The following is a 21,721-nucleotide window of genomic DNA, read 5'->3' as shown; positions in this document are numbered from 1 at the left end:
AAATTAATAAATCCAATATAAGTTATTTGGCCTTTTTATAATTACGATATTTACTTAACATCGTCACGTATTCGATATCAAACATGTTGACCAGAATAATCGATATCATCTGTTGAATATGACTACATTACATTATTAAGTTCAATAATAAGCCCCAATCTTTGACTAGAGCAATATTTTGCAGTGATTTAATTACAGTACCGCTTAGATTAAAACAAATGCCATATTGTCTTGCTTAGAGTAGGCATCATAAGTCCCATGATAACTGTTGATATGAGATTCACACTATGATTGTCCAATATGTTCCTTCCAGATATGTGCTTTACTGATTGACTAGGATGATTCACGATTTTACCCTCTCGGTTTATACCTGCGAAGAACAATAAAATATTTTCTGTTTGTAGTTTTAAAGTTTTAGTTAAATGTTTCATAATTCAATTACAATATTTATCTTTCTCATATAAAACTATTTTCTGTTCTTAGGTAAGTGCCATCTACTTTTTAACCGCCATTTTTAACTAATGATCCCAATCGTTTTTTCGATCTATTTCAATAACGGACCAATCAAAACAAAGTTATTTTTTATATACTTACAAATGAGTTATTGTAATTGTTTCATTCTAGGAATCGGGTTGAAGATTGGGATTGGGATCATTTATTGAAAACGACTGTAAATTAGTTAGAAAAAAAATATATAAGAAGAACTCTATATTCTTGACGACTACAATAGACAAATAACTTACCCGAATATTGCAACGTCGCACCCATCAACGAATCAATTATACTACCCAGCAGACCAGACCAAGCGCCGAAAAATATTATTGGCCATTGGGGCGGCGCATAATCCCATCGTGCTGCGTCCGAAAAGTACCAAATTGTTACGTATTGAGCCACGCCAATAACAAGTCCGCCGGAACAACTGAATACCGTTCCCATAGCGCTGACTCCTCCATTGGTGCCTTTTGGCACTTTCTTCCAAGACGTTATTAAAAATGGATCGGTGTTAGTTAAAACCGTGCCCAGTTCAGATGCCCATGTGTCGCCATTGCAGCAGGAAAACACACCTAAAATACAAAATTAATATTTCAGGAAATTTAACATTCAAAATTCTTTATAAGAGGATTTCTTTATAATATACTATCTATATATACATATTATAAAAAAGTCCCCAAAAGCTGTTTGTCTGTATGTGATCGATTTTCTCTATATCTACTGAACGTATTTTTGTACGGTTTAGATTAATAGTACATTACGGTTTTATGTAAATTGACAAATATAACGATTACTGTTGAAGAGGTCGGTTGTAAAAAATTTCGTGGGCGCGGGATTTACGAGGGAAAAACTTTGTGACACACTGAAATCCACGCGAGCAAAGCCGCGGGTACAAAAAAAAGTATTATGAACCTTATAAACACACGTTCTGATGACGTTGCAATGGACATTGCTTAACATTGAATTTCTTAACATTTTCGCTTATAACTTTTTTATTTATAGTTCTACGACAAAAGTTACTGGACCAAAGTTGTAGAGAATTTAATTTGCAACAAAAAATGTTTATAATTTTTTTTTGTCAGATAAATAGTTTAAGAGATACATCGTAAAAACCATTTCAACCCCTATTTTCAAGATGGTAGCCGTGGGACAAGGGTGGCGACCCCACAAACTTGGTTTTAGCTTTACACTGACCCCCCCTACACTTCAAAAAAATAAAATTGCGTCCTCTAAAAAACGCAAGGTAAGGCCTAAAAAATGTAACATTTCAATGGACTATATATATATACCTACAAGTTACCATACACTTGAATAACAAAGTATTATTTGGTATTCCACCGCGCTCGCCATCCTGAGACATGAGATGTACGTCTCATTATTTCCAGTAGTTACACTGACTACATGTCCAAACCGGAATACAACAGTGACTACACGCTGCTGCTTGGCAGTAGAAATAAAATCAAATTTCTTATATTCAAACATTATTAAAATCAAATAAGTACCTAATACTCCTATTGTTAGCCACGACGCCCTGTAATCTTTCACGAAGTCTATGGGTCTTTCAGACGAGCCGACATCCAGCAGGTATAACAATGCTAGCTGTGCAGCCATGCCGCCGTTGCACAATACTTGCACCCAATTCCTTTGGCCACCTAAAAATTTATTATCAAGCAATTTAACGCCGATAAATAGGACGTTACACAAATAAATTAATAAGATCAGATATTTTTCGGGTATTCACAAGCCCTTGTAATGGATGGTCCCATGATGCCGTTAAGGCAGAGGCTTCCTACGATGCCCGGGGCCTTCAAAGACACAGGAGATGGACCGCACTAGGCGGCTGCGGTCGACAACTAAGACACTTTCAACGGAGGAAGTCTGCAACTGTCCCTAATGCGGCGAAGAGTGCAACCGCGAAGATTAAATTCACATGCTGTGTGTAGGGTGTACAATGTACATATTGGTTAGTGGCTCTATGTAATTCTAATTAAAAAAGTAATCGATTAAGTACACTGATAGCTACTAAACATAGACATTATGCTGTGTAAAGTTTTTTCTATGAGTGCATCTTACTTATTTATAAATTGTCAAAATAAATTAGAACGTAGATACCTTCCTGATAATCTGCTTCAAATTTCCTTTTCAGATGAGACCGTAACTTAGTTGCTTTGGAAGATGTCACGAAAAATACAAATAATGCCGCCAAGAAACTGTAGTTGCTGAGCGTCAGTATGAATGCCACAACAAATCCAAATATTGCACCACTGAAATTTATACTTCTTTTTCTTATACCATAAACAGCTATAACCAGTGGTATGAAGCATGACATCATCCATCTTGTAGGCGATATAACTAGTGGCTCTGAAATAAGTTAAGTGAGAGTTAATTAAAACAGTTTAAGTACAGCATTAATCCTATTATAATTGCTATAATGATAAGCTATTTATTTGACCTCAATGATTACCTGGACTTAAATACAGACATATTAGCATGTTCATGGATTTTATATTAAAATGAAACGATTTATAGGATTTAACACGGTTTTAACTTTGTAGCCTTTATGGTAATGGGCAGGGGACCATGATGGCTGCAAAGTCTTTGGAACGTTAGGAGCAAACTAAAATATTTAAACCATGATAAAATCTGAAAAGCAGTTTAATTTTAATGATTAACATTCGCATAAACATAAGGATTTTATATTTTAACGTTTCAAAAATATTGACCCTTGAGGGGTGGGAAAGATGTAACTAAAAACAAACAGTTCTTAAAGAGGTTACTCAAACAAAAGGACATGTCCTCTTTTTGTTTGGGACTAAAGAAGGGTGTAATTATAAATGATTACAACAATAATATACATGTTTACAGGCCACTGACATATTAATGGCTCAATCAATTTTCAATGTGAGAAGCATCTATTATTATTACACCTTTGTTATACATAATTTTATTTATTATGTGGTGATTAAGTATAAAAAAAATTATACAGAATTTTACCCTGACTTCCAATAAAGGAATAGGTTTTCAATTCACATGTATTTTTTATTTGTATTATTTGACATTCTTTTTTCTCAGTAAAATTATCAGACTACATGTAATTCTAACTTAAATTTGTTAGTACCATGTATAAAATATATTAATAATTATTACAACATTGTAAAGAAATATATCTATAGCATGGCTCGAATATCTTTTTATTATTATTTGTTATCAGGTAGGCAGTTATTTAACTGATATGCCTGTATCCTGTAATTATCGATTCCGCTTTCACTTCCCAACAAAACATTTGTCAAGTTTATTCTTAAACCTGTTCACATTTTGTTTAGAATTATGAAATTAGTTTGATTATTAATAGCTTTTGGTGTTAGAAAAATGGCCAGTCTCTAAAAACAAAGCCCAATATACTTGAAATAGAGCTTTATGCCAATCTTACATTGAAGTAGGTAAGTGTGAGTGATTTTCTGTATCATTCACTGGCCTAATTATATCATCTTAATTGTGGAAAACCTTATGAATAAATTTATATATTTTTCTTACAACACTGTAAACTTGTATTAAGTTGATTTTAATTTTGCAATCCAATTGGAAGGCTGCTGTTACTGTTGATAGAAAAATTGTAACCAAAATATTTTTACAGATCTAACCCTGTTGACTCTTCAAAACAAGACGTTCGTGCTCTTTCTTTAATTTTTGTTTCATAAGACAAATAAATTACCTTATAATTACTTTTACACAAACTATTCAATGAATTATGAAATGAATACATTACCATCGAAACCTTGGTTCTCTGCGAGGTATTTTGAATATATTAGATTGATGGTCCACATAGACATTGATAACGGGATGGCTATAGCACATAACAGCACAGGTAATATGTGACCATTTCTCATTAGATTATTTTGTGCCGGAACCATTGTATCTACGAAATAGCTTACACTAATAGCGAATTTCTGAGAATACGAAATATAAAAGTATCGTATCACTAAATCATATAAACCATTTTGTAAACTTCACTTGTCCCTAATGTCACTATTTGTATTCTCTTTGAATGTCAGGTCTGACCAGTCTGACCTACCGAACAGCTACCGAACACAAATTCTTTATATGTCGATTGACATTTACTCAGTGGTTTCTATGGTGACGTCGTGCTGACATTTTGATGTCAATAATGCTCACAATAATGATGTAAAATTTCGATAATCGTCAAATCGCCGCTAAATGACTAAACTTTTGAGGTGTAAATTGTAAAGGTTGAGTCTATGTTATTAGGTTTAACTTTTCCCGTCCCGTTTGAAAGTCCTAATTTAATATTTTATTTAAATGTCACCTCCAACATTTCCAATGAACTAATGAATTCTATATAAATAAACTGTTCGAAATAAGCGATATTTAATAATTTAAAGTTATCATCCACAGTATGAAGTCTACTGCTGAACATAGGCCCCCAGGCCATCAAAGATTTCCAGTTAAAGTATAAATATAAAAAAAAATGTGAAATCTTGACAACAGATTTTGTATACAGATTCTGAAGTGATAAAGTGGAGACGATAGTTCAAATTTGTAATAGTACCGTTGACTTATCATGTCACAATAGATAAGAATTAATTAAATGGAAAATAATGATCAAAAAAGCATTATCATCTTGTGCTAAACATTGTTATCGATAAAAAATGATTTTACAGCCATCACTGCCGAACCCGTTTTTGAGTTCCTATCACAAAAGTTTACAAAAACAAGGTATTGTATCATAATTTTTTATAAAATTTCTTAAAAGACTATCGTACTCAACATATGCTTGAAAAATTATAATAAATACTAATATTCTATTGAATGTACTAATATTTATAATAAATAGATAAGCTGTATGGTAACATAATTTTGCATACACATACAAAAAATCTAACACCTGTGCACATCTGTCAAAATTGTCAGTCGTCCCTTGTCAGTAGTGTGTCATTTAGTGAAAAAGAAGGCTGAGTTTTTTTGTTGTGTTCGCCAACAGAACTAAAATATTAATAATAAGTAAATCAGAGTATATTGATTCATGTTAAACTCGATATGAAGCCACTGATAGATTTTGACGAGTGCCTTAGGGACTCGCCTAAGTTTAGGTATTGTGTACATAATAATCAATGAAAGTTTTATACCTACGTAGAAAGTGAAATTGGTACGTGTTGTGCGTGTTAATTGTACTACAATCCTGCTTGTTTTTATAGGGAGCAACTGGAAACAGAAGAAGCTAGTATCGATGCTTTGGAACAGAAGCTAGACAAGGTCTTAAAAGCATGTTCTCTCATGATAGATACAGGGAAAACATACATGACTCACAGAGGGTGACTATTTTGTTTATTTTTTATACATTATCACTTGTATAATCTCCTGTCTGTCTGTTTTATTCATGTGTAAACATGTCAAGAACTCGATAAAAACTATTTTATTGGAGTTACATTTGTTCTATTTTTGACAGCTATTTTTAGATAAATCAATATCTAAAGGCTAAGGTTTCTATGTGAGAAGCTTCTTGTTGGTGAAACCAATGAAGGCCTAAATAATAATATGATTAAACACAATTGAAAGAATTATTTTTAACAATGATACTAAGTCATAATTGATAAACAAATGCATAATGTTTATTATTATGTTTTAAAAGATAATTTAACATTATGCAATAACTTAATTTTGTTTATTGGTAATTTAAAATGATTCTTAAATATATTATTAAGTATTGAAAATGAAAATCCTTTGTGTAAATGTCTGTTCAATCTAGGTCTTAACAAATAACAATATATTGTTATTAGATTAAAAAAATAAAAGTTCACTACTACATTTTATTTTTTTTAATGCTTGCTGTTTATGAAATAAATGTTCAAGTATTTCACATTATCAGCTTACACACAAAAGCGTACATTACAATATGTACCTTAACTAAATCAACACCTCAATTCATCTTTTTTACTTAAAAAAAATATTTCACAACCAAAATTTTATTTTTCCTAATAATAAAAATAAATTACTTAATTCCTATAGCACATTCACGAATGCGCTATGGGACTTGACTGGAAGCTTCTCGGAGGATCCTGCCGTGATGGCCATGCTCAACAGGATGATCCATGCCTTGCAAGAGATGAACAAATTCCACTCCATACTGTTGGACCAGGCATCTAGAACTGTGCTTAAGAATCTCACTGCTTTCATCAAAGTGTAAGAAAATTGCTTAATTTTTATTATTATGAGTGCCTTTTTCTATTAAATGATCCACATGTATAGTGCATATTATCTTATAGGTTTTGAACTGTTCAATGCTAGGTTTAGATAGGTATAATATTTGAACTTAAAAAGTTTATTGATTATAACTGAAAAAATTTGTAACTTCATTGTGAAAGTGAGTTAAAGCAACCATGAACAAGACAAATACTCCTGAGTTATATTTAGACTTATTTAACAAAGTACAAGGTAAAGAATAATATTTATGTTTCAAGTTCAATGATCTGATTCATGGGATATTTTAAGCTTGAGATCCATGTTTTCACACCCCAGAATAGTTTGGCTAATGTTAGTATTTTCTTTATGGAATACCATTATTTCAGTGCTGAGGTGTTATCCGTGACTCTAAGTGATACTGAATGTGGTTATTGTGTAATTTACCAGGACCAAAAATGCATTTTATAGAAAAAAATTAAGAAACATCTTAACACACTATGGATTTTGCTATGTAGTTTCTCAGAAATTAATCTTAAGTCAATCTTTATTTTATAACTTATTTTGATGACATTTATAGCAAACACAACTACACTCTTGTTTTAATTACTTTTAATAGAAGAATGCATTTTATGGAACAATTACTGACCTTATTATAATTTATCACTATTGCTTGTAACCAGTCATGTTGTTGTAATGTAAAGTGAATTTTCTGTAGGACAATTAGTTTTAGTAATACTTCCCAGTTGCATCGCCTTATCCTTACTATTAAGATTAAGTAGACTGGATAACTTGCTTCACAATGCATTACCCTAGTTACTTAACTCACTATTTTTGTATTGGAAAATAAGTATGATGATTTATAAAAAAATATATTATATTATGGACATAGTCAATGGACCGCATGACTCACGCATTTTGATTGATGATAAAATTGTAACAGACGCCCCACATCCTGCTCGCTTTCACGTTTATAGTTGTGTTCTTGTTTCAGGGATATAAAAGGTGTCAAGGAAAGCAAACATCATTTCGATAAAATCTCAAATGATCTGGATATAGCGTTAATTAGGAATTCACAGGTAATTAAATGTTAAAAAAATATATTTCAAAATTATTCTACTTACTCCTAAAATGGGCGTGAAGCTATGTTTATGAATTATTTTTATTTATTGTCTTTAGAATCAATGTTATTTTTTATAACTTGTCTTTTTCTACAAAGTAAAAAAATAAACAGTGCAAGTATAGTAATTGTTTTGCGTTATCTTATATTGTTTAAATTTATCTAAGATAACCCACATGTCACTGTAATTTGATAATGTTTGCTCTACAAACCTAACAATTAGTAATGTTACCTACTCATGTAATTTTTTTCGCTATTACTCTTTTGCGGGCATCATATGCGACATTAAGGTTGAGAATGTAAAACGAACAGAAATTACGGACTTCTCTAAAAATAATATTATCGAAATTCAAATTTTACGAAAAATCTATTCAGTTACTTACTAATGATTCTAATGCTAATAAGAAAAACAGATTAACCTTTATATGTCTTAATTATTCATGAGAAGCCTGTTTACATATTGCTATAAAACGAGAAGAATAGGTATTTTACCACTGCATAATATAAATACTTGCGCACGTAGGTACGAGTACGCGTATTACTTATGTGTCGCATCGTTTCTTTTAAACACAATTAGCAGATTAAACCGACAATTCTTCGTTCGTGACTAATAATCGCGAATGTTTGCGCAAATCCTGTTATTACTCTTTTTTATATAATAATAGATATAAACAGTTAGCCTCTCGTGTAACTAGTGCCAATAATAAAAAGGAAAAAATATAATTCGTCTTTTTTAATGATCGTATTAATCCACTTGATTATTTGTCTACAATCTAAGTTCATTTTTTACAAGGGTATGCTAAAGAACAAAAACCTTTCTCATTTTTTACTGAAAAAGAAACAATTGTGGTTCTGGATGTCAAATTACGTTCACTTAGTTCCATGCAAGAGGTTTGGGAGCTAGTTCTTTTTATCAGCAGCGATCAACAATGATCAGAAGACCTTTTATAACGTATGTCCTATGCGAGTTAGGTCTTTGTGGTCCCATTCTTTTTAGTAAGGCTGATAGTGAATCCCGTATAAATATTTCCGACTGGCAGGTGTCACGTCACAAAATGGCTGACGTGGAGGAGGTAGTGAATCTCCTGCTGGCGACGCGGTCGTGCTTCCGCCACACCGCGCTCGACCACGTGCAGAAGATCACCATGATGCAGGCGAGGAAGCGGCACGAAATACTCGCCACAGTGAGTACACAAGTTAATTATTGAACCCTAAATAAGGAGAATGTGTATCCGCCCGTATAATGCCACCTTACAAGGTGCTTCTAACCCGGTAGAGTGTCCCATCTAAGTGTGTCACGTACTCGGATCAGTCTGTGCCAAAAAAACGTTTGGAACCTAAAAAACGATCCACAGAAAAGGGGNCCCCAAAAATCTTTTTCGCTCAGGGCGCCCAATGTGTTAAGGCCAGCCCTGATATCTATCAGGAATCTTGAAGAGTATCTACTTTATTTGGACGGCATCAGGAGACGCAGAGGGCAGTGAGGTGACCAACTTCAGAGCGGTTAAAAATGTTAGGGTCACTTAAAAGCGCAAGAAGGTTTTACACACTGAAATATTATGGTATCCTTACGTGTATTAATTTTGGGCAATGCTTATATTTATGTGCATAGTTGGTACATTTTTATTTTACGGGTATTTGTGTAACCCTACACAGAGTACTTATTTAAAATTAACGATTTCTAATTATTGTTTCCTACATTTACGTTGATGGCATTCTTTTGTGACAAATTTCAAGGTTTTAGGATGTCGGGAAGTAACTCGAAGGTTTTTATATAATCAATTAGTCAATTGAACTGATGCTTTAATGTGTTGTATCTTTCTATTGTTTTTTTTTTAACAAAGTAGTATATATTATAAGAAGATAGATTTCGGTATTCGGTTGTATTTGATACCTAAAGCTGTTTCTGAAAAAAGGGGTATTGAAATGCAAATAGACAGGCTTATAATCATAGAGAACTCGAATAAAAATGGTTTGACATAACCTTAATTGCTGATAACGCTGGTTCATTGCCATGCTTTGTATACATTTTTTATGATTGCATTCAAAGGTAGACGATCAGATCTGAGATCTGACCCCCCTTCTGATGGTGACTACTACATTACCACAGCAGTGTTGCTAGCAAAATATAGTTTTATCTATGCTTATATATCGCTAAAGAGTTTGCTTATTTTTTTGAACGCGCTAATCTCAGGAACTACTAAAGACATTTTGTTTTTTTTTTTCACTGATAAGAAGCTACATTACCGTTGAGTACTATAGGCTACTTTCAATCCAGGAAAATATAAAGCGAGGCATTCACCCCGGAAAAACTTTACTTTCACGCGGGCAGACTAAGTATTGATCGCTTAATAATGGTTCAACTTAATGATTCAAATCATTATTACGGTTTCGAATGAATCATCAAAGGTCAACATAGCACATTACCATTTTCCTGATTTAACACATAAAGCGAATGCCAAATTTTTAGCTTTGCCAATAAAATGTACAATGATTTCTTATGTTTACGCGAATGTTAGACATTGAAATTAAACTAATTTTCCGGATTCTATCGCGGTTTTTTGTTTTTTATTTTTCTCCCGACGTTTCGAAGACTTTGCAGCCTTCATGGTCACGGGGGGACTGAGGTGTTGTTCATCCGTAAAGTCAAAGTTACAATATCTACCTACATTTTACAATTATACAACTTTTTTTATTTTTTTTTTTATTTTTTTTTTTTTTTATTTTAGCTGTTGGTGGTCCGATCTACGCAGAATGAGCTCACAGTGTCTTGAAGTCTGGCAGCCGGTCTTTTGGGTTCCGATTTAATTAAATGTAGAACTGGATCCCAGGCTTGTGCAAGCTTCCAACCATCTTCCCTATTGAAATTAGGGTGTTTTTTAATTTCAATAGCCTCTCGAATCATCCTGGGCAGGAATTGGTGTTCTTTGGCGAGGATTTGTGGCTTGTCTAGTCGCAGATAATGATTGGCGCCTCCTTCAGAGTGTTCAGCGACTGCAGACTTCGTCGAGCGTCGATGTTTCACGTCAGCTATGTGTTCTTTTACGCGGGTCCCTATATTTCTTTTTGTTTGCCCGATATGAGAGGCTACAGTTGCAATCTATTTTGTATACTCCCGGTTCTTGTAGAGGTATATGACACTTGACAGGTGGTAAAAATTGACTAATCTTCTTAGGCGGCTTAAAATAAGTTTTTATGGAAGCACGCTTCAGGATGTAGCCAATCTTGTCGGTGACTCCTCTTACATATGGTAATACAACCGGAACACGTTCAACTGTGGCTGGTTTCACTCGGTTTCTGTGACGGCGGCGTGGAATTTGGAGCTTGTTGTCTCGCAGTACTTGCTTGACATGTTGCAGCTCAGCGGCCAGGTGTTTCTCGTCACAGATACCTCGTGCTCTCTGAAACAATGATTTGCCCACGGTAGCTAACTGTTTTGGATGGTGATGAGATTCACCGTTCATATATTTATCAGTATGGGTCTATAAAATAAAAAACAAAAAACCGCGATAGAATCCGGAAAATTTGTTTAATTTCAATAAAATGTACGACAATTATCTACCGTATTTCCCTTACATTAGTCATTAATTACAATAAACAATGCAAAACTATTGTTCATCAACGTAATCAATAAAAAATAATTGTATTTCTTAATTGTATAACATAAGGATAATATTCATTTACCGAATAGTCAATTATATTATCAAATGTGTGAATGCTGTTCAGACTCGTAACTCAATATTATTACAGCACTAGCGACCCGCCCCGGCTTCGCACGGGTGCAATGCTGATACTAAATACACTACAGAAAAACTGTGAACGTTATATATAAAAACATAGCGGCCCGCTCTGGCTTCGCACGGGTATAACATAACAAAATAACAGTATTTCTCCACTATTTAATGGATGTTATTATACATCTAAACCTTCCTCTTGAATCACTCTATCTATTAAAAAAACGCATCAAAATCCGTTGCGTAGTTTTAAAGATTTAAGCATACAAAAGGAAATAGGGACAGAGAAAGCGAATTTGTTTTATACTATGTAGTGATTAATTCCTACATCACGATTATTATTAACTAGCTTTTGCCCGCGGCTCCGCCCGCGTTATAAAGTTTTTCGGGCTAAAGTTTTCCGTTATAAAAGTCACGCCATATATTTTCCCGGGGGCCTATGTTCTTCCTAGGGTCTCAAACTGTCTCCATGCCAAATTTTATCCTAATACGTTGGGTAGTTTTTGAGTTTAACACGTTCGGGCAGACCGATGCAGCGGGGAATTTGTTTTATGATATATTTTTCTAGAACTTTTAAGAGGAACAATCCCGTCATACATTATTGTTGCATAACTTTAACCGTTTACGCAGCGCACGCAACAGAAGCTCTCAAAACTAATAAATTGTCCCCGTTTTTGCATCATGTTTCATTACTGCTCCGCTCCTATTGGTCATAGCGTGACGATATATAACCTATAGCACTCCAGGAACAAAGGGCTATCCAACACAAAAAATATATTTTTTTCAGTTCGAACCGGTAGTTCCTGAGATTAGCGATTACTGCTCCGCTCCTATTGGGCATAGCGTGATGATATATATAGCCTATAGCATTCCAGGAACAAAGGGCTATCCAACACAAAAATAATTATTCAGTTCAAACTCCTAGTTTCTGAGATTAGCCATTACTGCTCTGCTCCTATTGGTCATAGCGTGATGATATATAGCCTATAGCACTTCACGAATAAAGGGCTATCCAATACAAAATGATTTTTTTACTTCGAACCGGTGATTCCTGAGATTAGCCATTACTGCTCTGCTCCTATTGGGTATAGCGTGATGATATATAGCCTATAGCACTCCACGAACAAAAGGCTATCCAAAGCAAAAAGAATTTTTCAGTTTGGACCGGTAGTTCCTGAGATTAGCCATTACTGCTCCGCTCCTATTGGGTATAGCGTAATGATATATAGCCTATAGCACTCCACGAATAAAGGGCTATCCAACGCAAAAGAATTTTTCAGTTCGGACCGGTAGTTCCTGAGATTAGGCATTACTGCTCCGCTCCTATTGGGTATAGCGTGATGATATATAGCCTATAGCACTCCACGAACAAAGGGCTATCCAACGCAAAAATAATTTTTCAGTTCGGACCGGTAGTTCCTGAGATTAGGCATTACTGCTCCGCTCCTATTGTGTATAGCGTGATGATATATAGCCTATAGCACTCCACGAACATAGGGCTATCCAACGCAAAAAGAAATTTTCAGTTTGGACCGGTAGTTCCTGAGATTAGCGCGTTCAAACAAACAAACAAACAAACAAACAAACAAACAAACAAACAAACAAACTCTTCAGCTTTATATAATAGTATAGATATTATTCGAAATCTTTTAACTGATTTTAATGTAATGTAACACAAGGGAAATTCTAACTCCCATACCTTTTCTATATACAAATGACGTCATACATGTCCTGATTTTACTAATACACTATTGGACAAATTCAATACCGATCTCATAAATATTGAAGCTTGACCTGTTCTACCAGAATGGGGTAATAACCCTAAATGGTGTATCGCGTGCGTCCATAAACAGTGTGTGTCCCCGAAGCCCAATTTCGCTGAGTGATGGCTGAATGGTCAACTAACTATTGATGTCACTATCCGCGTGGGGAAATAGAGTTTCGCTTTGTTCGTAGGATTTGTACAACTATTTTATTTAAAACTGATTATAAAATAAAATACTTTATCACGTAGGCGAACAATGTTGCACTTATGATATGTCAAAACACTGTATAGGAATAATTATTATTATTTCTAAATAAGAATTAAAATTACTTATATAACTATGGATATTTTAAATTAATGATAAAATTTATAATGAATACAAGGTACACACCGAAGTAACCAGCTCGGGCTGGCAGGTAGGGGGAAATAAAAGGATAACGTAACATATGTATACATCAGTACATATACCACTAGTTTTTAATTACAAGCAATAAAAAAACAGTATCAGCCGCCATTGCCAAACACATATTTGACAAAAATAAAAAATATGATGTCATAAAAATTTCCCAAAATAAAGGTAGCTAGCTTTTGGTCAAAAGTAAAGTGATTCGCGATTTTGATTTTCCAGCTTCTATTAGTCAATTCATACAACTTGATTGTTTTTACTGTATAATTGTAATGTCTTACCTCTTCTAAATACCCAATTTCTTTTTTTGGTTATTAAAAACGATTGGTGTATAATATACACTTAATAACCAAAATAGATCAATTTCTGGAGTAGGTATAAATTTGCTTTAGGTCACAATTTTTTGTACATTGCAACGATTGATAATCATAATATACCTACATCGAAAAAACTTTCATCTTCAAAAATAATGCAAAGGTTAATCGTAGACATTTTAATTTTTAGAATAATTCATAATTAAAATAAAAAATAAAATACTTTATTTATCACGTAGGCGAACAAATTTGCACTTATGATACGTCAAAACAAAGAATAAGAATAATTATTATTTCTAAACAACTATTAAAATTACTTATATAACTATGTAGATTTTAAATTAGGGATAAAGTTTATACAAAAGACAAGGTACAAACCGAAGTAACCAGCTCGGGCTGACAAGTAGGGGGAAATAGAAGGGTAACGCGTCGCGATCCTCACCGGCGAGGACATGAGCCCTAACCTAGCTAACCTACCAGCCTTTCACTAGCTACCTAAGTGATGACTACCTACTAATTAGTTCATTTCCACAAATTCAAATATAAATTCGCATAAAACAAACAAGATTTAGTGTAATAATATTATGGCTATTATTGGGTATTATTAGCCGAAGACAAATCTGGATCCGCAGTGAAACAGGTTTACTTCTAAAATTCAAGCAATATTATTAGACTAGGGGCGTAGCTACCTCCGTATCAGCCGTATCAGTGATACGGGGCCCCCGACCGTTGGGGCCCCTCTGGGCCCATACCTACATTAAACTAAGCAGGTGCCCAAAAATTCAGATATAGGGCCCCATCTATGGCAATCTACGCTACTGTATTAGACATCGTATTTGGCTTTCTTTGGGCAATTTTTTTTATGAATAATTATTGATTATTGTTAGAATTACATACATCATGCATCTAAGCAGCATGTTGAATATATTTGTTTATTTTAACGTTCAAGTTGCTGAATGGATTTGTAAGAAATTTGGCCGGTGGTACACTGATAAACAAAGAGCGAAATCAACATATATAATTATAAATTAGATAGAATCTATATGACTGTCTCGGTGACGTAGTTGTAATATGTACGTCCTACGAGTACGACTAGGGCGCTGAGGTCCTGGGTCTGAGTCCTGAGTCAAAAATAATTGTGACTGGGTTGGTCCATCTTAAAAAAATACTCAATCGCAGCTCGGAGTAAGGAATTTGGCGGTTTGATACCCCCATGCCCCAGAAAGGACCTTGGCCCTACGCCTGATTTCCCTCCGGTCGTGTCGAGGGAGTGCACCTGTGTATTGCGCATACACTGGTGCACTATAATATGCCCTGCGTACTGTTGCGGTCTCCGTTGAGATTAACCGTCATTCATTCAATGATAAATTAGTTTTGGTACGAAAAAATGCACAGTGGGACTTTTATACCAGAAAAGCAACATCAAGGGATCGAAAGTTAGTCTATAATGACAATAAATGTTGAAATGGGAAACGGCCAGTGACCACATCGTCATTCTATGAATTAATTTAATCATTGTCCATTATTTATCGTCCGCGTTTTCCAATGGTCTCTATGTTTTTTAGAAACATTATAAAAATAAGTTTTAGGCCTTCAATACGTGATTAAGTTACCAACATACTAAATTCATTGATTAAAAATAATATGTTGTACTAATATTATAATTGTTACTAGGAAGTACTAATCCAAGCTAATAGTGGGCTACGACTTAACTATTTCATCTACTAAGTATATGAAAATTCACAGTAGGTATAATGATAGTGGAAATGTAAAGTATGATGCACTTTTATAAAACTACGAATTAATTGAATAAGTTCAATTTGTAACGTGCTCGATGTTTTGGAGCGTGCGCTATCAGTTTTTTTTTCTAATAAAATGTTCGATGTAAAGACCTTTGTTTGGTAAACATCGTATCCGGACACTCCACATGTAATTATCTTACACCTGCACCGTGACGTGCATCTTCTACTTATACAAATCGCTAGCATGTTGGTTTACAATGTCGCGGACGTATGGGACGAAGACTTTTTGCCAAAATCCTGACTGGATGAATAGGGGATACCTTATGACTTCTAAAAGGATTTGTATTTAGTTACCTTGTTCGCTTTAGAAAAAAATAGTGATTAATAATGGTTTTAATCTCAAGTGGCTATGACCTTGTCGAGGCATTGTTTGACAATATGCTACGGCTGGATGTTAAAAACGGTGTAAATACTTGAGACCGTTAAAGTCTTCATAATATTTCAATGTGGGCATTGTTTACACTGTCTATAGCCGACAACGTGACTCATACCCAAAATAGTTCAATGTCCTTATAAGCTTCGTTCGTCTGTAGCCTGTATAATGTATTGATAGCTAAAATGAGTAATTTAGCGTTCATTAATTTTAAGATTGCAATGTATAAAATTCTAGTAATATTATGGATAATACCGAAGTTTTTACTCTTACCGTGAAACAATATAGGACCAATATGTTATACCATGTTGTGTTTTTGTAATGGACTTAACCTTAAAGCATTAACATTTTTATGTAGGATATTTTTTCAATCGGACTTTTCTCTAAAAAACGACTCACATCCAAACGTCTGTAACATACACTGGAGTGTTTGTTTGCGGTTAAGTTTGTGTGTACGAGTGAGCGTGTGCAGCTTACGTATATTATTAGAATCACTAAGTAGAAGCCGATTGAACTGCCTTCAAGGTGAAACAGATTTTTAAATGTTTGTTCTCACATCACGTGAGATGGAACTTTTGTAAGTAGAGAAATTTAAAAATTTATTTACAATGTGGCAATTTTAAATCCGCTTTGAATTTTTGAAAGAATATTATAATAAAGTGCTTACACCGAACAGTTTCATGACCATTCGCCGTTTTCTACGTTATGTAATTTTTAACTACCACCAGCGAATAAATAACAAATATAATCAAGTAATTATTCATGCCAATTCTCGCGTGACGATCACTGAATATTGTATCTTAGTAATGTTCGTATCGGTCTATTCTCTAGAACGTAATTCGCCTGCGTCTTGTTTATCATGCATAATAATTAAAAACTAATATGACTCACGCACAGAACTCATATTGTTCGCATCCCACGGACGCGTCAGTGCTATCGCACTCTTGCATAATAACTTTTTAAATTATTGACGATATTGCCTATATAAATATCGGAAACCCGGATTTTATGTCTATTGTCGGATTTCATTTTTGCCAATAACATATTACATGTTATTTAATCGTGGCTTTGAAATCAAGCATTGATTGGTTAATAAATATATTACATAATTTTATATATTTCATTCCAATAAATAATAAATATTCGCATAAAGATAATCTACTACGGATTAGTTTACACGTAACTAAATGCGCTATTATCCAGCAAAACTTTCTACTTCCCACGAACAATCGTATATTTATTTAAAAAATAACGAACATGCCATTTATTAGTCAATTAACTTTAGCATCAGTAACAAAACTAATAGCATATTATTTCATTTCAATAAATGAGCGAATCTGGCAAATCTGACATACGAAATAAGACGTAATTATATTATACCTTAAGTATTTTTTTATTGGACTTTACAGACACTAAGGGGCTCTTAGTCTTTATATTACTTAACTCCTTTAGGTTCAAATAGTTTCTTTAGATTCTTGTTCCTTTACAATTTGAGAGGCTAAATGCATCTAAAGTTTAGATGTCTTGAGTCTCTCAATTTACTGCTAAGATTATCTCAGACACGAACGGAAAATAGTCCGAGAGCACAACCTACCAAGGGCGGCACCTTATAGGGACTGCTGAAAAATATTATTGACATTCATTATATTGTTGGTTTATTGACCCGAACTTATCCGAACAGGCCAAGGCGAGGGCATTCGGGCATAGACCCCTGTGCTAGCTTCTAGCAAGAATCAATGTTTGAAATAGCATTAGACGTCGAATAAATATTTATATTCCATCAATATCAGTTTGGAAATATTTTTCGGGCTCTTTGGAATAATCATTTACATATATTATGTATTTAATGAATATGTTTTAACGCATGCGTTAGTATGGTTAAATATTTTTTCCTGGAATGGCGAATTGTTTTCTGGTTACATAAATAATTCAAGTATGTTCTCAGTTCTCACTAGCACTTAATACCCATAATCACCAATATTCTTTTCGAATAAACGCAACCTATATGCACTAATAATATAACCTTTGCCCCTGCTATCACCTACTATAGACGTACATACTTCTAACCCTAGCTAAAACTGTACACTAAGATCAATTTTGTCATTGCATTGTCGCCTCATTGATCTAGCAGCAGTAAAGACGTCGTCGAACGCGAGGTCATAGAACTAGTCTTCATCCATTCATTCATCTGACTAGTAAAACTTGCTGCGCTGGTAACATAAAACTAAGGTCTTTTCTGGTCGTTCCTGGTCATTCATTTCATTCAATTTTATAGAAAATACCTTACCTTACTTACCACTGCTGTTCTACTGTTTACTGCTTCAATAATATGAGCTTTGTTGCGGTAATCATGGAATATTTGCAAGGAATCATTATTTTAGCGTCCCCTTCGGTTCGCGCTCTGTGCCATGGCACCACTCTCACCGCTCCACTTGTAACGTTGGCAAGCGGCCCCAACATATGTAAACTTAATATATATTGCGCAGTTAAGTAGTGATTTTTAATAGATTTTCTACTGCGTAGTCTTAAAAATTAAACTACTAAAATTGCTGATTCCAAAAATAAATACAATTAACACGTCATAAAGTTTATCATACTTGAATTATCTAGTTATCACAATGATACTTAATATATCAATAAACTGATAATGTATAATAATGTACACTTCCTTGTAAATTATCACATTATAAACATAGTTATTGATACAGAAGTGTTTCTGTCGCGGTTGATATAATTCTTGTATTGGTGCTCCATAACGGTGCATCGTGTTAGTTTCTTATTTTGTTCCGATCATCAGGCAGACAGTGTCCTAAACAGGTAGCTTTAAAACGAATAAAAACTGGTTCAACAAACCAGTGAAAGCGTTTATAGATTTGGCTATTTTTAAAATGTAATTAAAAGTGCTCAGTTTCTATCAGTAGGAAGTGCGATGTATCGATGCCGGCGCGGCGCACGTGCCTTGCTCGAATGTCTGAACTCACGACCTTATAAAGCTGTCCCTCAACACCTGTTCGCAATGCCGTTGAGCCGTTGATTTTAACGATATCGCAACCGGGCCACACAAAGGCACAAGGCTGTCTAACTCGGTCTAATCCGTTGGCGGCGTCTTCGCGCGACAGTTACGTGTTGTGTTGCGAAAGATGTCGCACTGCAGTTTTTACACGAATAACAGTATTTGTGCTGTAGTGGTTCCGTGACAAATCCGCGAGTGTGTGTTCAACGGCGAATAATTAATTCAGTTGATTAAGTCAGGTATTATTATTTAAAAATTATAATATCGTTTTAATTTTTCTATTAATATTTCAATCAATCAATATTTCACTAACATTATTTGCTTGTTTACACCGGCAATATTATCAAGCTTTTTATTTATTTCTTAAATCCCCTAATGTAATTTTTTCGCTAGTTTTAGTTGCATACTTCTAATGATAAACATTGTTTTTATGTGTGTACGGTGTATTTATGTGCAAAATGTGATAAAATTAATACAATTACGTTATGAGTGACTCATTTTCCTTACTCGGAAATGTATTATGACTAAATAGTCATCGGATAGATAACATTAAGTTGGCGTTTTAATATTTGTGTAGTGTTATCACAAATTTTATGACATTTCCATTATTCTGAAAGTAGTGATAAAATATCCATTGTAAACTTAGCTTAATATCTTTTTATTGTATGTACTTACTTTAGCCTATTTAATGAGAATAAAATAATAATATATCGATTTCGATTTGGAACAAATTCGATCAAATATATAGATTTGGCGGCTTGCTACAAAGATAACATTATTATGTACTTATGTTTTTATTTGCATGCAATAATATCTTGATAGATTTATGGTGCTTTAACTAAAATACCTTATACCTATTCTATGGTTTCAAATACCACAAAAGTTGCTGTTTGGGTGATATATATTTTTTGGGATATTTGTTTCAAGTTTTCGTGTAAATATTACATCATAGTTTCGTTTATTTTCTTCAAATCAATACGCATATTCTGTACAAAACATACGTAACTCACTCTGCTTACCTACAAATATAATTATTATGAGTTACTATTGCCAGTTACACAATATTATAATTAAACCTTTAATATGCCACAGGCATGATATAGTGATGCCACGATTTCACGCATCTCCATATTAGTTCGTTCGACGCACATGCTGTCGTATATTATAATAACATATTTCTACCTGCGTGAGATTTCTTAAAGAAAACTATTTAATAATGTCTTTCCCTCTGCCTTACCAACTCTAAACTTATTACAGATTACAGGACCTATTATAACATAGCAAATCAATTTAAATAAAAAAAAACTTAGTAATTTTAATAATTTTAAACGAATATTGAAGTCTGAAAGACTTAATTTTTATACGTTTTTTAGAAATACAAAGAATAATATAATAAAGAAATAGAATAATAATAAAAATACAAATAAAATTTGTTTTGTTTCAGTTCCTGTCGTATTTGCAAGCGTGTTGCACATACTATCATCAGGGCGCCGACTTATCAGAAGATTTAGAACCTTTTCTTAAATCGACTGCTGAAGAAGTGAGTGGAAAAAATACTTATAATTCTTTTTAATCCTATCTTTCACGAGTAAAGCAAACGTTAGGTTTCTAAGTAGATATTAATTTGTGGCAGGTTTTCCCTTAACATTGATTTAGAAAACCCAATACACTGTTTGTTGACAATCCACGTTCCTAATCTAGAAATTTCTTTCTATATCTATTATGTTCTGACACCTACAAGTGTAATTGGTGATTACCGAAAACAAATATTAAATCAAACGTAACCGTGATAACGGATACATATTTGTAAATGGTTGTGCGATGTGTCACGACAGATTGTGCAGAGTAAGTGATAGTTAAATTTGTGTATTTTTAGTGGCAACCCTATCGATATTTATTTTAGAACATATGTTACTACTTGAGAAATCGTTAGCATTCGTTGTCATGCAATAAAACATAATATTGCAATGTTCCACTTTTTCTCAACTTGAAATAAAACGTGAGCGAGTGCCAGATGCTATGACATTTGCCGAAATTATTTGTTTATTCAAATTTTGTATTTTAAATATATCAACCAAATTTATTTATTATATTTTGGTTATTTGGGGAACTTACGGCTAATTGTACAAATTGGGTTATATCTTAAATAACTAAATGTTAATTACAAGCTACCGCACACAACATATATTCAATATGTTTTCCTTCGTTTGCGTTTTAAATAGCGAGAACTCTGTCATTGAATAATATAATCATTGTATAGCCGAATATCTTTATGTAATAAGAATTATATTGTATTGTTTGTGAAACTTTTTAGCACTAAACACACCCAACCCATTAAAATAATTAAATATGAACGCGTGACATTGAAGTTATCTTTACATCGTATTGTTGATATTTAATTACGTTCAAAAACACTGCAATATACTAATACGAAAAGATTTTTAACTGATAAGTCATGAATTCGAGTGTTTTATTAGTGTTAAAACATATCAGTATTTTAAGAAAAA

At 33.6% G+C, this 21,721-nt stretch overlaps 2 protein-coding genes across 2 annotated transcripts in view; one reads left to right on the top strand and one right to left on the bottom strand.

The window, feature by feature from the left end:
• Positions 1–6: 6 nt before the first annotated feature.
• On the bottom strand, positions 7–4,582 carry LOC119193460 (transmembrane protein 19). Its single transcript, XM_037447061.1, has 5 exons — positions 4,259–4,582; positions 2,605–2,853; positions 1,995–2,144; positions 744–1,064; positions 7–370 (listed from the first exon to the last, which is right to left on the bottom strand). The coding sequence occupies exons 1-5, from the start codon at positions 4,401–4,403 to the stop codon at positions 210–212; spliced, it is 1,026 nt and encodes a 341-aa protein (XP_037302958.1). The 5' UTR covers positions 4,404–4,582; the 3' UTR covers positions 7–209.
• An 847-nt stretch (positions 4,583–5,429) lies between these two features.
• The window catches only part of LOC115456191 (arf-GAP with coiled-coil, ANK repeat and PH domain-containing protein 2), a 34,991-nt gene continuing 18,699 nt past the window's right edge, over positions 5,430–21,721 (top strand). Inside the window, exons 1-6 of the mRNA XM_030185148.2 lie at positions 5,430–5,600; positions 5,706–5,822; positions 6,517–6,690; positions 7,682–7,766; positions 8,848–8,991; positions 20,659–20,754. Coding sequence (XP_030041008.2) covers positions 5,548–5,600; positions 5,706–5,822; positions 6,517–6,690; positions 7,682–7,766; positions 8,848–8,991; positions 20,659–20,754 — 669 coding nt within the window. The 5' untranslated portion in view covers positions 5,430–5,547. The remainder of the gene's footprint in view (positions 5,601–5,705; positions 5,823–6,516; positions 6,691–7,681; positions 7,767–8,847; positions 8,992–20,658; positions 20,755–21,721) is intronic.

The sequence above is a fragment of the Manduca sexta genome, unplaced genomic scaffold, assembly GCF_014839805.1.
Source record: "Manduca sexta isolate Smith_Timp_Sample1 unplaced genomic scaffold, JHU_Msex_v1.0 HiC_scaffold_56, whole genome shotgun sequence".
NCBI classification, from domain to species: domain Eukaryota; kingdom Metazoa; phylum Arthropoda; class Insecta; order Lepidoptera; family Sphingidae; genus Manduca; species Manduca sexta.
Note: the sequence above shows the minus strand (reverse complement) of the source record. Positions and strands in the feature narration are given on the sequence as shown.